The sequence below is a fragment of the Polypterus senegalus genome, chromosome 18, assembly GCF_016835505.1.
Source record: "Polypterus senegalus isolate Bchr_013 chromosome 18, ASM1683550v1, whole genome shotgun sequence".
NCBI classification, from domain to species: Eukaryota; Metazoa; Chordata; class Cladistia; order Polypteriformes; family Polypteridae; genus Polypterus; species Polypterus senegalus.
Window position 1 is genome coordinate 68,755,136 of NC_053171.1, and position 16,725 is coordinate 68,771,860.

The 16,725-nt window shown below is 43.8% G+C and overlaps 1 protein-coding gene across 1 annotated transcript in view; it reads left to right on the forward strand.

Annotated features, from left to right (window-relative positions):
• Nucleotides 1-569: 569 nt before the first annotated feature.
• The window catches only part of LOC120518742 (neuroendocrine protein 7B2), a 67,865-nt gene continuing 51,709 nt past the window's right edge, over nucleotides 570-16,725 (forward strand). The window contains exons 1-2 of the mRNA XM_039741686.1: nucleotides 570-693; nucleotides 8,063-8,294. Of these exons, the coding sequence (XP_039597620.1) occupies nucleotides 8,075-8,294 (220 nt within the window). The 5' untranslated portion in view covers nucleotides 570-693; nucleotides 8,063-8,074. The remainder of the gene's footprint in view (nucleotides 694-8,062; nucleotides 8,295-16,725) is intronic.

Genomic DNA, 16,725 nt, shown 5'->3' on the forward strand with positions numbered 1-16,725 from the left:
CTTCCTTGCAGTAAAGATGCCAGTGTTCACATCCTGGGTCCTCCCTTGTGGAGTTTATATGTTCCTCCCATGTTTGCATCAGCTTCATCCGGGTACAGAGACATGTAGGTTAGATAGAGTGGCAACGCTAAGTTGGCCCTGGTGCGAGTGTGTGTTTGCCTTGTGTTTATTCCTGCACCCTACGCTGACTGGGTTAGCCTACATCAGCCTTGTTCAGGACTAAGCAGGTTAGAAAATGACTAACAAATTATATAATAAATAGATAGGAAAGTAACTATAAAATTGATAAATAGGTATGAGACACTATATGATAGGAAGATACAGTATGATAGATAGATAGATAGATAGATAGATAGATAGATAGATAGATAGATAGATAGATAGATAGATAGATAGATAGATAGATAACGGATTAAGGGTGTTCAGTAGCCTGGATAATTTACTTAGCCTCGTTTCTTTCGGAGAGGCCCAGGACGCACCTGCTGCACTGGTAAACACGCCCCGCCAGGCCAGCGGCCAATGAAAGTAAAGCAAAAAAAAAAATTGCTATGGAAACCACGGGAACTGATCAATTTTTCAGAGCTGCCCTGTCCTCCTCCCGACTGAGAGCATCCATCCGCCATCCTGCCAGCTGCTCTTCTTCAGCTGTGGGGATCCGGCTGGGAGCAGACGACTTCGTTTTTTATACAGCAGGTAAAATGAACGTTTGCTGTTGTATGACATGGTGCTACCCGTAAAGGATAAACCGTTATGTGAAGAGACGCGTCCCTTTGTTAAGAGATGCAAAAACATACACACCTTATATTTCGTTAGTATGTTAGAGTGTAAAAAATATGATGTAAAAAGGTAAGGAAGACATGCTGCTGGGAATGTGTTGAGGTGCAGACGAGCGTCACTCCTTTCGTCCATGGCAGCTGCTGCCAAGTTGCGGGGGATCAGATTTCTACTATAAGGATTACGAAAGACAATCGATTGTTTACCTTAACCGGATGTTGCTTGAAATGAGCACAATACGAATCTTGAAAATGGGCTGTTTTATTTATTTGATGTCAATCCATTTTTTTCATTTTTATTCGCACTGCTTATGTAACATCAATTTTTATGTGACGGTCACCGAAGGCTTTATGGGTTTGCACTGCATCTGAGATTTTTCTTATTCTTTTCATTTAAAATATATATAAGCCCGTCTATCTATCTATCTATCTATCTATCTATCTATCTATCTATCTATCTATCTATCTATCTATCTATCTATCTAATCGTTTTTATTAAATTATCTGAATTTGTGCGTCAGAAGAGGAGGTCCAGTCTCACCTCTGAACCTGACATTTTTCTTAGCAGAGGTTTTACTTGCTGGTGAATTTTAACATCCTGGTTGTTATGCATTATTGCAAGTCAAATATGGCCCCGTATTCGTGAGTTTGTGCGCGGTTGGTTGCCGCCGGTGCCCAGTCCTCTAGAGGTAGACCCCACACCAGCGCTCCCGCGACCCTCAACCTGGATAAGCGGGTAAGGAAAAGACCGCATGGATGAGTAAAGATATTGTGGGCAGATATTGTGCGAACATCAACTCTTTCGGCACCTGAGCATGAAGGTGTGCGACCAGCTTTGGGAAATGGATTCCGTTTAGTCTGTTTAGTAGAAAGCCTGTAAACGAGGCCCCGTCAGGTCTGCTTTCGAAGTCTCATGACGATTCTGTTTATTTTCTGCTTTGTTGCCTACGTTTGCAGAACGCCTTGTTATGCTATTTCCAAAGGCCTTTAAAATTATTTATTAATTTTGTTTTAAAAGAAAAGACTGATTCGATTTGGAGTTGCCCTCTTCAGTTGCTCAGTCCATAATCCCTAATACTGCGTGGAGTTAGGCGGTTCTGATCATGGAAAGGTGGACCATTTTATTTCGTCCAGCCCTCTGCCCATCTCCCATGACATGTTTTGTTATTAAACATTTGATAACAATGGACACTCTTTTTCCTGATTTGTTGCACATATGATATCCACCTTGTGTAATATCTTGATCATGGCTGTCATAAAGCACTGTTTATAATAATATTTGCATCGATTAATCATTTTAAATGGTTGTTCCTGTTGATTATTGCTAGCTGTCCCAGTCGTCACCCACAATGCCACTCTATTAAGGTCTTATGAGTTGGGAATTTGTTGTTTTTGGGGTCCGATTGGATTCCAGAATTGTGGTAACTCCCTTGCTGGGTTATAACTGTGAACACTGTCATGTCTGACTAGTCCTCATAGTTCAAGGTGGACAATTCATAGAGCTGACAAACTCTTTGATACTCCTTTGTGTTGTGCTGCACTTCCACTCTCGACCAAAGCTCACCCAACGCTCCCTGCAAAAGTTCACAATACTTCATTTCACCTAACAGAAGATAGAAAGCATTACCAGGGTAAGTCCTGTTAAGCTCTGCTCATATTTGCTGCTAGTGTGACTTCATTCTGTTTGAGTGTTATACTTTCTCTAAGCCAGCAGGTGGCATTGGTTTGCAAACTGTAGCTCACAGGAAAACAAAAACAAAAAAAAAAAAAGAAAACTAGGACTCCCTAGAGTCCAAATTTTGAGTACCAAAGTAGACTATCTTGTCCATATGGTGACATAATGGGGCTTATTTAGGGACACCAGCTGACCCGACCTTGTCGTCTTTGGGCATGTAGGAGGGAAAACACAACTGTGGCACAGACAAGGACCGGGCATGGGAGTCAACCAAAGAGCCTGCACTGCTGACTACGCTAAATGTGATGCAATTAAAATCAATTTAAAAACTGCATTGTGAGTGTTGGCAGCACCCAGACAACCAAAACACAAACTCTTTGAACAGAGTTGCCAGCCCGGCCATTGGGGATACCCTTTAAACAGCCTTGTCACAAGTACTGACACCAAATGAGAAGTCACATCAACGGGGAGTTGAGAGAGAAGATCAGAGTCAAGTGGGCTGAGGTCAAAACTAAAACTAACCAAAAGAATCTTGCAACCAGAGCCCAACACATAAAGGAATCTTACATTTTTAGAGATTTCTAAATATTAACTACTTTACAGACATTTGTTTTTATATCCAGAAACCTGGAAAAGGTGGATGGCATATCACAATTTATTTTGTAACAGAGAGGTCACCTGTTGTGTCTTCCATCGTACCACCAAGCATTGTTCCCGACAACAAACAGTTCAAAATAGTGGCACCCTGTAGGAAATAAAGCATAAAAGTTATAACAATACCCTCCATCTCCTCCAGGAGGTGCCACAGGCTCATTTCTCCACGGTGGGCTTAGAAGTGCCTCTGGGGGTCTTTTCTGCACCTGGCATCTCAGACTAAATACCTGTACACTTTAATTTGCGGTTTCTGCACAATATCAGTTTATTCTTCACCCCTCTTTTGATTGATTGTATTGTCTGTTACATGAGTCTGGATCTTTGTTTTTTATTTTTCTGCTGCTGTATGAGTGTAAATTTCCCCAGGAGATTAATCAAGTTTATCTAATCTAATCATATCGTATCGTAATGGGAGGCAACACTGGACTGATGTCCCAAATGGGATGGATGTTCCCAGAAGGGACTACAAAAAGCATGGATGACAGAGACAGCCCTCCACTCTAGGCTACATTTCTGGGCCGGTTCCCCCATGAACACACCTGCAAGGCGTACTGGTAACACTACTCCCAGTGAGCAGCCCTTGCTGGGTCCTGCGGGTACTGCCAGGCAGAGCGGCAGGGAATGGTGGTCCCTAATTTGGGGGGCTTCTGCCAGACCCATAATTGCTTCATTCATAAGATATTCTGGCCCTGGTAGTACTCTGGCCCCCCTGCTCCTCCATCTCACTCTGGGATTTGGAGTCAGGAGGAGGTGGTGAGGCCTTGCCTGGAAGAGGCAGAGAGAAAGAGTAATGTGTTTTTGCTGAAACTGTGTAAAGACATTGTTAAAGATTTGAGATTACTGGAACCCGTGACTAGTGTCGGTGCTGTTGTGTCAAAGCTTTGGGGTCCCATATTGAAAGTTAAGTTATGCAGTATGTCTTCACTTGTCCAGTTGTCACCCACGTTTCTCTTATAATTCAGTTCAATCTTCAGCATACTATTCAGTACTGTGGAAGGTCCTCATGGACTCTTGGTCACACTCCTTCTTGCCAGAGCAGATGTGGTATTCATTTATATGTGGTGAACTGACCTTCCCTGACCTTCTTTGTTACAGTCTCTTTTATAATACCCTTTGGTCGTATGACTGGAAGGAATGGCCTCACCAGGTTTGGAGGAATCCCTGGGACTCCTGGTCCCCTTATGGGGCACACTTTTCTAGTTCCTCTTATAAAAAAACACAGAAGAAAGTGCTCCAGGGGCTTCTGAAGTTCCTTGTCCTTTGTCCCTGGTTTCATATTTGCTACCTACTTGTTCCTCACAGAGAGGCGTTGGGACTGTGACAGTTTATATACGTACTAGCTGTGCTACACATCTAAGACAGGTAACTAATGTAGACCTCAACGTTAACGACTCCTGTGGACCATGTAATGTGTATGTCTCTGTTACATGCCATTTGGTATGAGATTCGTAAAAGCAGTGTTAATGTTTGCGGTGTGCCATCTGTTAGAATGACAGAGACATAGAAACTAGAAAGACGCACAGACAGGCACACAGACACTTATCCTTTTATTGAGGAGGATGTATTTATATAATGTTGGAACAGTACTGCCCTGAGTACTTGACAAATGTGTGTGAACCCCACCCTGGCCAGTGTCTACGTGGAGCCTGTGTGCTTTCTGCCATATCCTAAAAGATGTGCATGTTAGGCTGACTGGCCTGTTTTAGCTAACCGAGTACAATTCAACATGTGTGTCTGAATTACTGCTGGATTGGTGCTACAGTTTTGACTTTCAGGCCTCATTGCTGGTGCCAAAACTGTTCCAAAACAAATAATGAAAACGTCCAAACCCCTAATGTCTTCCTCTAGTCTCCCTGGTGCGCCACACAATTGCTTGGCCCCCTTGTACACTCTGCACTATACACCAATTCACTTTTGATATCTGTGTAGTCCTAATTGTGTTGAAGTAATTAGGGTCCCCTGAGAAGTCCTGATTGTGTAAAATCAATAATTGGTGGGAGTCCTGTAGATTTCTGATTGTGTTGAACCAATAAGAAGGGGGTCGCCCGTGAAGTTCCAATCATGTCAAACCATAAGGGTCTCCCGTGAAGTCCTGATTGCATCAAAGCAGTGGGGGGTTGTCGCCCGTGAAGTTCCAATCATGTTAAAGGGTGTCGTTTCATTTTGTGAAGTCTATAAAACAGATGATTTTCCTCAGTTACAATAATGAGTGTCACGTGGAGGGAGTGATGGGATTGAAAAGACATCTGATGTCAACTTCCGGTTCAGAAAATTCTGAAATGCTGGTACCGAACTGTTTAAAAACGTGTATTTTTGTGTAGTCTGACTGAGTGAGTAGAGAGACGCAGTGGCTCTTTGGCCGAGCAGTATTCCTGTCTTTCATTTTTAAAGGAACGCATGGATGGATGTAAGATACACATATCAGCTTCCTAAATACTTTAGTAGTAGTAATTCAAAGGAATGGAAGAGAATATGACCTCTGGCATCCACATTCTTCAACATCATACAATTCTTTGTCAAGTTTGCAAATATTAACATTGTGGCCACTAGGGAACGCAACAGCGTCCCAAACCTCAGACATAACTTCACCAACACAGTCACGGGTTCAAATACAGTTGTGTTGTGTTCACCTTTTACAGCGCAAGTCAAATAGAACTGACGTTTACCATTCCTGTATACTCCTTCCACACCGTCCAGCAAGCGTTGTCACCTTTTCCGCCTGACTCTGACCCCTTGGGTGAAGTGGAGTACCTCCGGCGTTATCACACTGCGTCCAGGAAACACTTCCGGGTCAGGCAGAAGCTCCCCATGACAGGACAGCCTGCCTCCAGCTGATCCTGCTAGAAGCAGCCGAGGACCCCAACAGGGCTGCCCACCAAAACTACAATTCCCATCTAGTCCTGCAGGTGACTGAAAGGGATAAGTGTCAGAGGGATGTCACCATCCAGTGTACTCGGGAAACAAATGGCCCTGGGAAGCAGACTCCCCCTGTCCATCGATTTTAATGGGAAAGATCCCACTAACCAACCTGGTCGGGATGCCCGTCCACACACAGTCTTCCTTTAAAAAAGCCTTGCGGCCTCGTAAGCAACCATCCATCCTGGCTGGGATGCACTGTTACAACATATTTGTGTTTCTTACTGAAAATAACAAAGACTGTGTTTAGAATATGTTGTGTCCCTATTATTAAAATACGCTACCTTTGGATTTTACTTACAACTGCGAATGATTTGGGAAGCCTTTAGCGAGTTGTTGGTTTTCATTTTATGCAAAATGATTGCAAATGAAGAGTTACAAATGAATCACACCAGGTGCTCCGCCATTGCTCCGGTGGGACTGTGTGTGTCTTCGATTTCCTGTTGCAGTAGAGAATTCAAATAGACATCTGGGTGTGCAAACTGTAGCTAACAGGAAAAAAAAAAAAAGCAAACCACGGGGACCCCCAGGGTCCAAACCTTGGGTTCCAAAGTAGACTATCTTGTCCATATAGTTGCACACTGGGGCTTATTTAGGGACACCAGTTAACCCGACCTGGCCGTTTTTGGGGGGTGAACACAACTGACAAGGACAGATGAGGACAGACTTCCTCCTCACGAGTTTCCTTACAGCTCTCTTGGACTAATTATTGAGTGGGAGATGGCGGTGGTAGGTTGCATCCTGCTACCGTTCCATTCTGTCATTTGTTCATTTTGTATTCTGGCACACAAATGAGGCCATTAATTTTCTTGTATGTGGTGGTTAACTGGCATTAGCCCTTTACTGCCAGCTTCTGCTAATGTAGTAAGGGAATGGTGGATAAAACAATGGAATAATCAACATTCATCTATGCTGGGTCAGGCAAAGTGATCTTTTTATGTATTGGTTACTAGCCCTGTGAGTAATTCCACATTTAGAGCACTCTTCCTTGCCAACTCTAAATAAGTATGGTGGCACAGGGTCTGAATTCTACGTCTTGTCATTGTCTGCAGAGCGTGTGCCCCACCTTCCTGTATCTGCCTGAGTTTCTTCTTGGTACTCCAGTTTCCCTTCCCTTTCCCCAGAGGTGCATGCGTCACCGGTGGTGCCCTGGCTGATTTTCTGGCCTTTTGCGACACTGGGAATTCAGGTGGCCAATCCCATGCAATCATTCCTTGCTACTGATAGGCGGTTGGAGGTGATTTTATGGACTAATGTCTTGAGGTTGCTTGGCGAGACCATGGAGCAAATTTCCTGAGAAGAGTGCTGGGATATTCTGCTGTTTCTCCAAAAGCCAGCATCTGTCATGCCATGGCAGTGTGAAAGTGCCCATGGCATGGGTAGCTTGCATGTCTGTCATTAATGTAGAAAGCCAAAGCACATGCTGCCCGGATTACAAATGCATGGCTGGCATAAGCAGTCCTGACCGCGCGGCACATTATGAAGTACAAAATTCGGCAACTGAGCAGCTGAAGGCCTGCCTAATGGATGAAGTGGGAAACGTCTGCTGTCTCCATTGAAGGAACTTGTGTCCTCAGTGCCCAAATCTTTCATACATGTTATTAAAAGAAATGGTGACGTGGCACAGTGGGAAACTCTTTTTTGGAGCAGGATCATCACATTTGACATGAGTGTGTATGTTAAAAATAAACAAAACATGAAATGGTAAAACCATCAAATACTGTGTCGCTGTAGTGCTTTCAGTAGTGCAGGGTGGATAGAATTTCCAAAACCACTCCTTTTTGTTTTGATTAGCATTTTCCATATTGTCCCAATTTGTTTGAACTTGTGGTTGTACAATCCATACAGTAATAAAGTCCATGTATTCCAAAGAGAGGGCAAAGAGTCAACTGTCTTTCCTTTCTGAGCTCAGAGAGCCATCTTGGAACAAAGGGACGCCCAGAATGGATAAGAATGACTGACCAATCAGTAGCCTTACAGCCATTGTCTGAGCATCACAATGACTACAGTGGTATGACTGGCTGGCTTTACCTTTTTCTTACAGATTTCCCTCACTATGGGCTCCCTCACTGGTCTTCATCGTGGGCTCTTGCTCATCATAGCAAGTGGATGGGCTCTGGTGTCCAGTCACAGCATACGCTCCCCAGACCAAGTATCTGAGGCTGATATTCAGCGACTGCTGCATGGAGTCATGGAACAGCTGGGTATAGCTCGGCCCAGGGTGGAGTACCCCGCTCATCAGGCCACAAATCTTGTGGGACCACAGAGTATTGAAGGTAATTCCATTATCTTAAACAAAAACTGTAACCATTCCTATGGTTGAGGGAGACACTTCTCTTGTTTGAAAGTCAATGGCTTTCGAGAATATATACTGGTATTCTAGAGAATGAACTTTAACACAGTTTGATGAGAGCAGGCCATTAAGCCCAACAAACCCAACAATCACATTCCTGCTAGATTCTCCAAAATCAAGAGCTGAAGGTTCCCTCAGTCAAACGACTTGGTCACTAATTAAATGTGTCTGAGGTTCTCTCTGTGCACAAAACCTTTCTAACACACTTGTGTGAATCTCCAAATGCTTCCACATGTTCTTGTTGAAGAATTTTTTTTAAAGCCACAGCCTGGATCCACCATACTAATTAATTCCTTTCATAATTTAAAACACTTCAGTCGTATCCCATCTTCATTTCTGTTGGCTTAAACTGAAAAGGTTCATCTCGCTCCGTCTCTCCTCATAGCTCAGACCTCAACCTAGTTGCTCTTCTCTGGATCTTCTCAAGTGCTGCTATGTCTGTTTTAATGGCATGGAGATCGAAACTGCACACCAAACTCCAGATGAGGCCTCACTAGAGTGTTACAAACCTTAAAGCATTGTGGAAACCCGGGGCACATACAGCCGTGCCAACCTGACACAGACTGGCGCAGGTGCAACACACAAGACTCTTTATTTACAGTGGGGAAACACTTTTCTGTTGCTCTCCACAGCAGCACAGTACAAACAAGCAGGGCCGTCTTAACAGCCCCTGGGCAAAGTACTGCATTAGGGCCCCTGCTTACACAACATACATAGATTAGCATGGGGCCCATGCGTTAAGATGGCCTGTAAATAAGCACCAGTACACGGTCCTTCTCTCTTTGTCATCTGCCTCCACTCCTCCTGGCAAGCTTCATTCCTCTTCCTCCCGACTCTGGCTTCCCGAATGGCGTGAGGTGGCTCCTTTTAAGCAGACACTGGGAGTGTACCCAGGTAATGGCTGTGGCCTACAGTCACAGCATAACAACACCTTTACTTGTGCTCCACACATCAGGGTGCTATCTATAGAACTTGACTGGATGTAGCGAGTGACCAGTCCACTGCGACTCTCAGGTGCTTCTCATAAGGCGTACTTTCAGGTTTCTGATCTCCCAACCTTGCATTTTTCTTGCTATGTGTAATCCTTCACATTTACTTACATTAAATGTCATCTGCCACAAATCTGCCCAGGCTTGTACGCTGCCCAGGTCCCTGTGTGATGATTCATCTGATCCTAAATTATCTATCATACCACCTAATGCAGGGTTAGGGTCATCAAACTTAACCAGCTTTTTATTGATATCCTTCTCCATTTATGTATAAATATGCAAAGCAGCAGCAGCCTCAGCACTTGACCCATGAGGGGCACCACTTTTAACATCACCTAATTCTTAAAAAAGTTCTTAACCCTTAGCTGCCTGGTGTTTCCCGGTTGTGACTGTTTACTAACGCACCTGTTCTTGCCGTGTGATTCGCCATTTTTTCCTCAATAATTGCTTCCATAGTTTTACTCAAAATTCTGGCCTATAGCTACTTGAATCAGACCGTTTGCCTTTTTATATACTTAGATAACATTTTCCAGTCCTTAGGAAACTCCTTCAGTGTGTGGTGGTTTAAAAAAAAAACACTTTAAGGGTTTACGTATCCGCTGATTAGCCTCATTAAACACAAAGGGCCTCCAGAGGAGCTCCTGTTACTGCTGGGTGGTTACCCACTTCTTCACAGGCGAGAACTTCAGAAGAAATGCAAGTTTTCTGTATTTTTCGAATTCACTCTCTTCTTGGGGCACCAGAGTTGCACAGTGGATAGCACTGCTGTCTCGCAGATAGGAGATCAGCATTTGTGTCCAGCGTGCTCGCAGCATGGAGTTTGTATATTCTCTCCATGTCTGTGTGGGTTTCTGCTTTCCAAATACATGCAGGGTGGGCAAATTGCCAAAGCTAAATTGGCCAAGGCGTGTGTGTGTGTGTGTTCACCCTGCAATAGACTGGCACCATGTCCAGGGTTTGTTCCTGCCTTGCACTCCTCTGCTTGCTGAGACAGGCTCCAGCACCCCCTGTGTGGTGCTACAATATTCATAATGGCAACAAATTATATCTTTAGGACATTACATTTAAACATTTTTTATTGTAGAAAGTTATTGGCAATACTAAAACGTATGTTTACTGCACCACTAACTGTGCTACCCATCTAAGAGGAGTTGAAATCTAAATAGTCAACATACCTGTAGACCTCAGTGGTAAACCTAGAGGTGCGCCATCTGTTTTATCTATACTAATAAAAGGCAAAGCCCTCACTGACTGACTGACTGACTGACAGGCTGACTCACTCATCACTAATTCTCCAACTTCCCATGTAGGTAGAAGGCTGAAATATGGCAGGCTCATTCCTTACAGCTTACTTACAAAAGTTAAGTAGGTTTCATTTCAAAATTTTACGCATAATGGCCATAACTGAATCCTAATTACTTACAGTACATATATATGACCATAGCCTGCAGCTCGGTCGCTGTTTGAGGCGGAGTTGCATCCCCCATCATCACACCTCCCACGTAATTGAGTGCCTGCCCATGTAATTGAGTGCCTGCCCATATAATTGAGTGCCTGCCCATATAAGGCCGTCCGTCAGCAGCAATCCAATAGACACGCTGCCGCTAAATATTCGCTGGTGAAGGACTGTGCTAATGCAAACAAAAATGAGATGGTCAGGGATAGACTAGTGTTTGGCAAAAACTCAGCAAAAGTGCGAGAGAAACTTTTAAGTGCCGGGTCTTAGCTAACATTAAATAAAGCCGTGGACATCACAAGATCGCACAAGATAGCACAAGCACAGCTGAGAACCTTCGATGCATGTACTCTGAGAGGCTCACGTGAACTGACTGTGAACGCAGTATGCAGACAACAAGCAAGAGCTCCAAAGAGCACTGAACAAAAAACGCATTACACAATTGAGACGGCAGCAAAAGAATATGAAGCGAGTGACGCATACAAGCATATTCTTAAGTGCAGCTACTGCGGAAACAAAGCACACGGTGGAGAAAGTCAATGTCCAGCTAAAGGAAGACAGTGCAAAAAAATGTGGTAAATTGAACCACTTCGCTAAAGTTTGCAGGACTGGGAAAGGTAAACCTGTGCATGCAGTGTGTGATGTCTCAGATAAAGAGGAAGTCAAGCTGTTTATTGATGCAGTAGGAGACAAACAACCCTCTGACGCTGAACAAGCCTTTGTAGACATATCAATAGGAAAGCAAGGTGTAAAGCTTAAGTTTAAATTACGTTCATAGACACGCTGCCGCTAAATATTCACAGGCAAATCCACAACTTAATACCGGGAATGCCTGTTAAACATCTTAGATTCAGGAGTACCGATTTGGGTAGTGAACACTTCGATGAATGAAACCTGTTATCTTTACAACGATTGACAAACACGGAATATAACTTGAACACAACACATCCTCCAAATACGAACCTGATTGAAAGAAATAATGATAATCAAATCCTTGATGACAGCAACACTCATAACAGTCACAAAACAATTACATTGACAATCATGTTACGTTATTTTTAAAATGTTTCCTTTTCTTTTTCATAACTTCTTTAAGACACTACTTTTCCACTACGAAGAGCGGGTATTTTGCTAATTTAGTAATAAAATGCATTACATTTGTCATTCCAACAGATGGCACATCACAAACATTTGCATTAATACAAATTTTTTGATGTGCCATCTGTTGGAATGAGAAATGCAATGCATATGTCTCTGTTATATGCCATTTGTATCAGATTTGTAAATGCAGTGTTAATGTTTGTGATGCTCCTTTTGTTGGAAAAGCAAATGCAATGTATTTTATTGCTACGAACGTGTGTGACGTGCCATCTGTTGGAATGACAAGATACACAGCAACCAATATATACACAGATACAGAGATACACAGATGCTTAGGTGGATTTTAATGACAGCATGTCTATCGTAAAATCAAAATTAACACACGTAGCGTTCACAAACACAGGCTTGTGAGATACTGGCTACCTGGTTGCATTGATTTCTGTAAACCACTAGATGTCAAATTCAAAGAGAAGCTTCATGGGGCTTCATCCTCCCATCACTGGCTTCCCCTAGTAGTACTAATGCTGTGTTCCATTTGAAATGGGAAGTTGGAATTTTCAACTCGAACAGCCCCCTTAAGTAGGATTTCCAACTCAGGAACTTAGGGCTGGTCGATCTGTCAAGTCCGAGTTTGTCTGACTTCAGGTCATGACATCAATCCAAAATGGTGACGTACACCTCACACTTCAGTGAAAGCTGTCGTATTATACTGTTTAGTAGCACTTTAGTCTATTTGTGTCTCTTAAATCAGCCGCACACAGATCGCTGTCCACTTGTGGACATGTTGCTGTGCTGTTTGGATACACAAAATACTAAGTAATGTGTTATCGGCTGCTGTTTATCCTGATTCAGCAAGCACAACCAAGGTTTTTCTGGATGTGTCTATATTGGTTTTCTGACTATTTTACTGGAACAGTCAACTTGGGACTGAACTCATTCCCATCTTGAACTTCTGAGGAAAATAGAACGCAGCATTAATGTTCCTGCTTGTTTCCCGTACCACAGTGTTATACTGGGAGCTCCCCACTAGCTGTTCTATCCAGTAGCCTCATGAGTTTGGCATATGCTGCCCTCTAGTGGACAAAAGGGCACATCAGAGTTACTGATAACATTTATTTTCCTCTGTCTTGTGTTTTGTTTGAGCCAAGTCTGTAGTGTTGATGTGCTTATCCATCATCAGTAGGACCTAACTGCTACACAAATGTCAAGATTCTGTACCATCCTGGCGCTGCCATTAGTCCATGGAAGCGCAGCTCTCTGCATGTCACCGTACTTTGTGACAGATGGGTGCCTGGTCCAGGGTTGGTCTCTGCCCTGTGCTGTCCAAAGCTGCTGAAATCAACTATAGCTCCAAGCACTCCCAAATAGTGCTAAAAGGTATGGAAATGTTGCCAAAGCCAAACTGGAATATGGGAGAATTTGGAGTGGCAGATGTTCACAGTGGTCAACATTTTGAAAAAAAGCTGCCCTAACCTATCAGTACATTACAGGTGGGGTATGTGCTACTAAAAAATAACATCCTCAGAATTTTTGGGGGGTTAACTGGAACTACCCAGGTAAAATCCAGTTGTCAGTTCACTTTAAACATAAAGGTGCGCACCCACTGACTTGAAACCCCGATTTTATTTTAGGCAATGCAAGGAGGAAGTGATTTATCTAGAGCAGTGTTTCTCAGCCACTGGGGGCTGTCACTGGTGGGCTGCAAGATACTTTTGTCTGTAATGGGTTACCGCTGTGCTCATTCCAACCCCTCCCTGATGACTGACCACGATTCATCAAGGGGGACCCCCCACACATGGGAATAGGTTGAGAAACGCTGATCTAGAGCACAAAGTAACAAAACAAAGCCACTGTTCCCAGCCACACAATTCGAGTTACCTGTGTACCTCGAGGGGCCGCCTGAAGAAGTTCTCTGCAAAGGCCTTACTTGGTGACCTATGCCTGTCTGGATGGCCATTCTGGCTCCAGGAGTTCACTTTCACACCACCTTTGGCAGCCCTCCTCAGGTTATATGACCCTCTGATCATATCCAGGATCTTGACAGGGAAACGTTTACATGTGAAGAAGCCAGTGGAGAAATAAAGAGGAGAGTTAGCTGAAAGGATTTAGGTCAAAATCAACAAGTCATCCAAGTACAGAGGGACTGGAAACAAGTGAACTGCCATGCAAACCCTTTAGAAACGAGAAAGAAAAGGAGCTGTGAGTCAACCAAAATGACGCCCAACCAGTAAAGCCATACAGCGTCTTCACACCGAGCCTCACTGACGTTTCACACGTAGTATCTGTGACAATCCCCCAAGAGAAGGCCAGCCAGACTATTGACGTTGTTACCTCCGTCTTCTGACGTAAATCCAGGGGCGCACGTCTGGTGTTGTTGTTTTTTTTTTATTATTATTTTTAAAAAAGGGTACAATGGAGCACAAAACCCTCCGGCAGTTTCCACTCCAGTGTCTCCAACAATCAACAATCAGGAGAGCGAGAAATGCTGTATGCGACATAGGCTGAGTCAAAACTAAGGAAGCCAGCAGAGGGCGCTGTTAGATTAAAAAGAGAGTCACTTTGCCTTAGGTGTGCAGTTAAAGGCCTCAATAGCTGAGTATCAATAATTCAAAAGAGGCGCAGGCAGTGGCGAGCCGGAAAGCAAAACGGCCTGTCGTCTTATTAAGAGCTTCACCCTGGATTAGCGAGGTTAACTGTGTGAGTGTTCTTAGCATTCCTGGATCTATTTTTTCAGTCCAAAACAGAAAGTCTGTCCACATACTAAAATGGGTCACCATTCAGACCCATCAGTCAACTTAATCTAAACGTCTTTGGGATGTGGGATAAAGTCCACAAGTGCACAGGAGAAACAAGCAAACACCATGCAGACAGTGCTGAGTCTGTGATGTGAAGCCACCATGTCATCCTGTACCTGGACCAGTCCCCTTACACGCTCACAGTCTTCACATGAGCCATAGCAGGGGTTCTCAAGCTGCCTGGAGTGAGGACCCTCATTAGAAAATCAATACTGTACTGAACCCCAGGGAGATGATTATCATCAAAACGACAGCAGAGTCTTAAAAAGACAACTAACAATGGCCATAGCATAAGTTAAAGTTAGTGTTTTTGTTTAAAATATTTTGTTTCTAGGTTATTTCTGATGTTTTTTTCTGATTCATCCTCTTTGATTTTTGATCAGCATTTGGTTGATTTTATTTAACCTCCATTATTTTTCATAGTTTACTCCTCAGGTAAACGATTAAAAAAGAAACACAGAGTTGTGTGCCGTACTGCGCTGCTGCCTCAAAGGGACTTATGTTAGTGTGCCAGGTCCTCCTTGTGTGGAGTTTGCATGTTCTCGCTGTGTCTGTGTGGGTTTCCTCCTGGTGCTCTGACTTCCCTCCTCTGTCCAAAGACATGGAAGTTATGTGAATTGGTGATGCTAAATTGGCCCTAATGGGATGAGTGTGTGTGTGTGTGTGTTCGCCCCACGATGGACTGGCCCCTTGTCCAGGGTTTGTTCCTGCCTTTCACCCTTTGCTAGCCAGGATTGGCTTCAGCACAACGACACCTGGTCTGAATTAAGCGAGTTAGATAATGATATGACATGACACTGACCTGTACAATTCCATAGTGGCACAACGTTTCTTGAAGAAGGCCCAACGTTTGGCCAGCCTCGACACAGACGACAGATGACACTGTTTCTACTGTAGAGGGAATTGTAATAGAGAATCAAAACATAAATGATCTGTGTGATAACATACACCATAGTGATTAGTTATGTGTCACCTCACCTCTTCATGAACAGATAAACATGTTGGGTGCCCAGAATGTTGACTCCTGAAATGAAACCTCAACATATCCCATTCCAATACCGATCCATAATGGTGAGGAAGGAGCTACGTCAGAGGGCATAGTTCTCAGATTATCAGTCGATCTACGTCAGTACCCTCATTTATGGTCAAGAGTATTGGGTAATCACTGAAAGGACGAGATCGTGGATACAAGTAACTGAAATGAGCTTTATCTGTAGGGTGGCTGGGCTCTCCCTTAGAGACTGGGTGAGGAGTGCCAATGTCCAGGATGGCCTCGGAGTAGAACCACTGATCCATGTGCATGAAGAGTAGCCAGTTGAGGTGGTTCGGGCATCTGATACAGATGACTCCCTTGGATATTTTACAGGCATGACCAGCTAGAATGAGACCCTGGGGAGAACCCAGAGCTTGCTGGGAAGATTACATCCCCCAGATGGCCATGGGATCCCACAGCATGAGATGGCAAGTGTGGCTGGGTAAAGAGATGTCTGGGCCTCACTGCTAAGACTGTTGCCCCCACAACCCAGTCCTGAATGAATAAATAAATGTATGAATGTACAGAGTTAATCAATTAACAGTTAAGGCAACAATGCTGCTCTACTTTACTGATAGGGTGGGAAAAGCTTCTTATGCCACTTAAAAATAAAAGGCTTTGTTTTTTCTCCTTAGATAAATAATCATTTTAAAAGACATAAATGATCAGAAAAACATTATTCCTGTTTAATGGAGTTGCCTTCACAATGAGATATCCTCCCACTGAAAAGCCAAGCAGGATGCAGAACTGGTAAAGCAGAGACTGGAAAGATGGGCACCTACCAAAGACAAGGCTAGCAAACCTGCCTGGCTGGTGAGGAAGAGCCACACAAAAAAAGTGGTGCCCTTTCTTTTTTTCTCAATCCTGGCTCCCTTCGGCTTCGACATTTCCGTGTGTGTCTTGCTTCTCTGAGGGATCTTCCAGCTCTTGTGCTGCCCGGCTCTAATTTCAGCAGTTCTGCAGTCTCTGCCGCGTCTCAC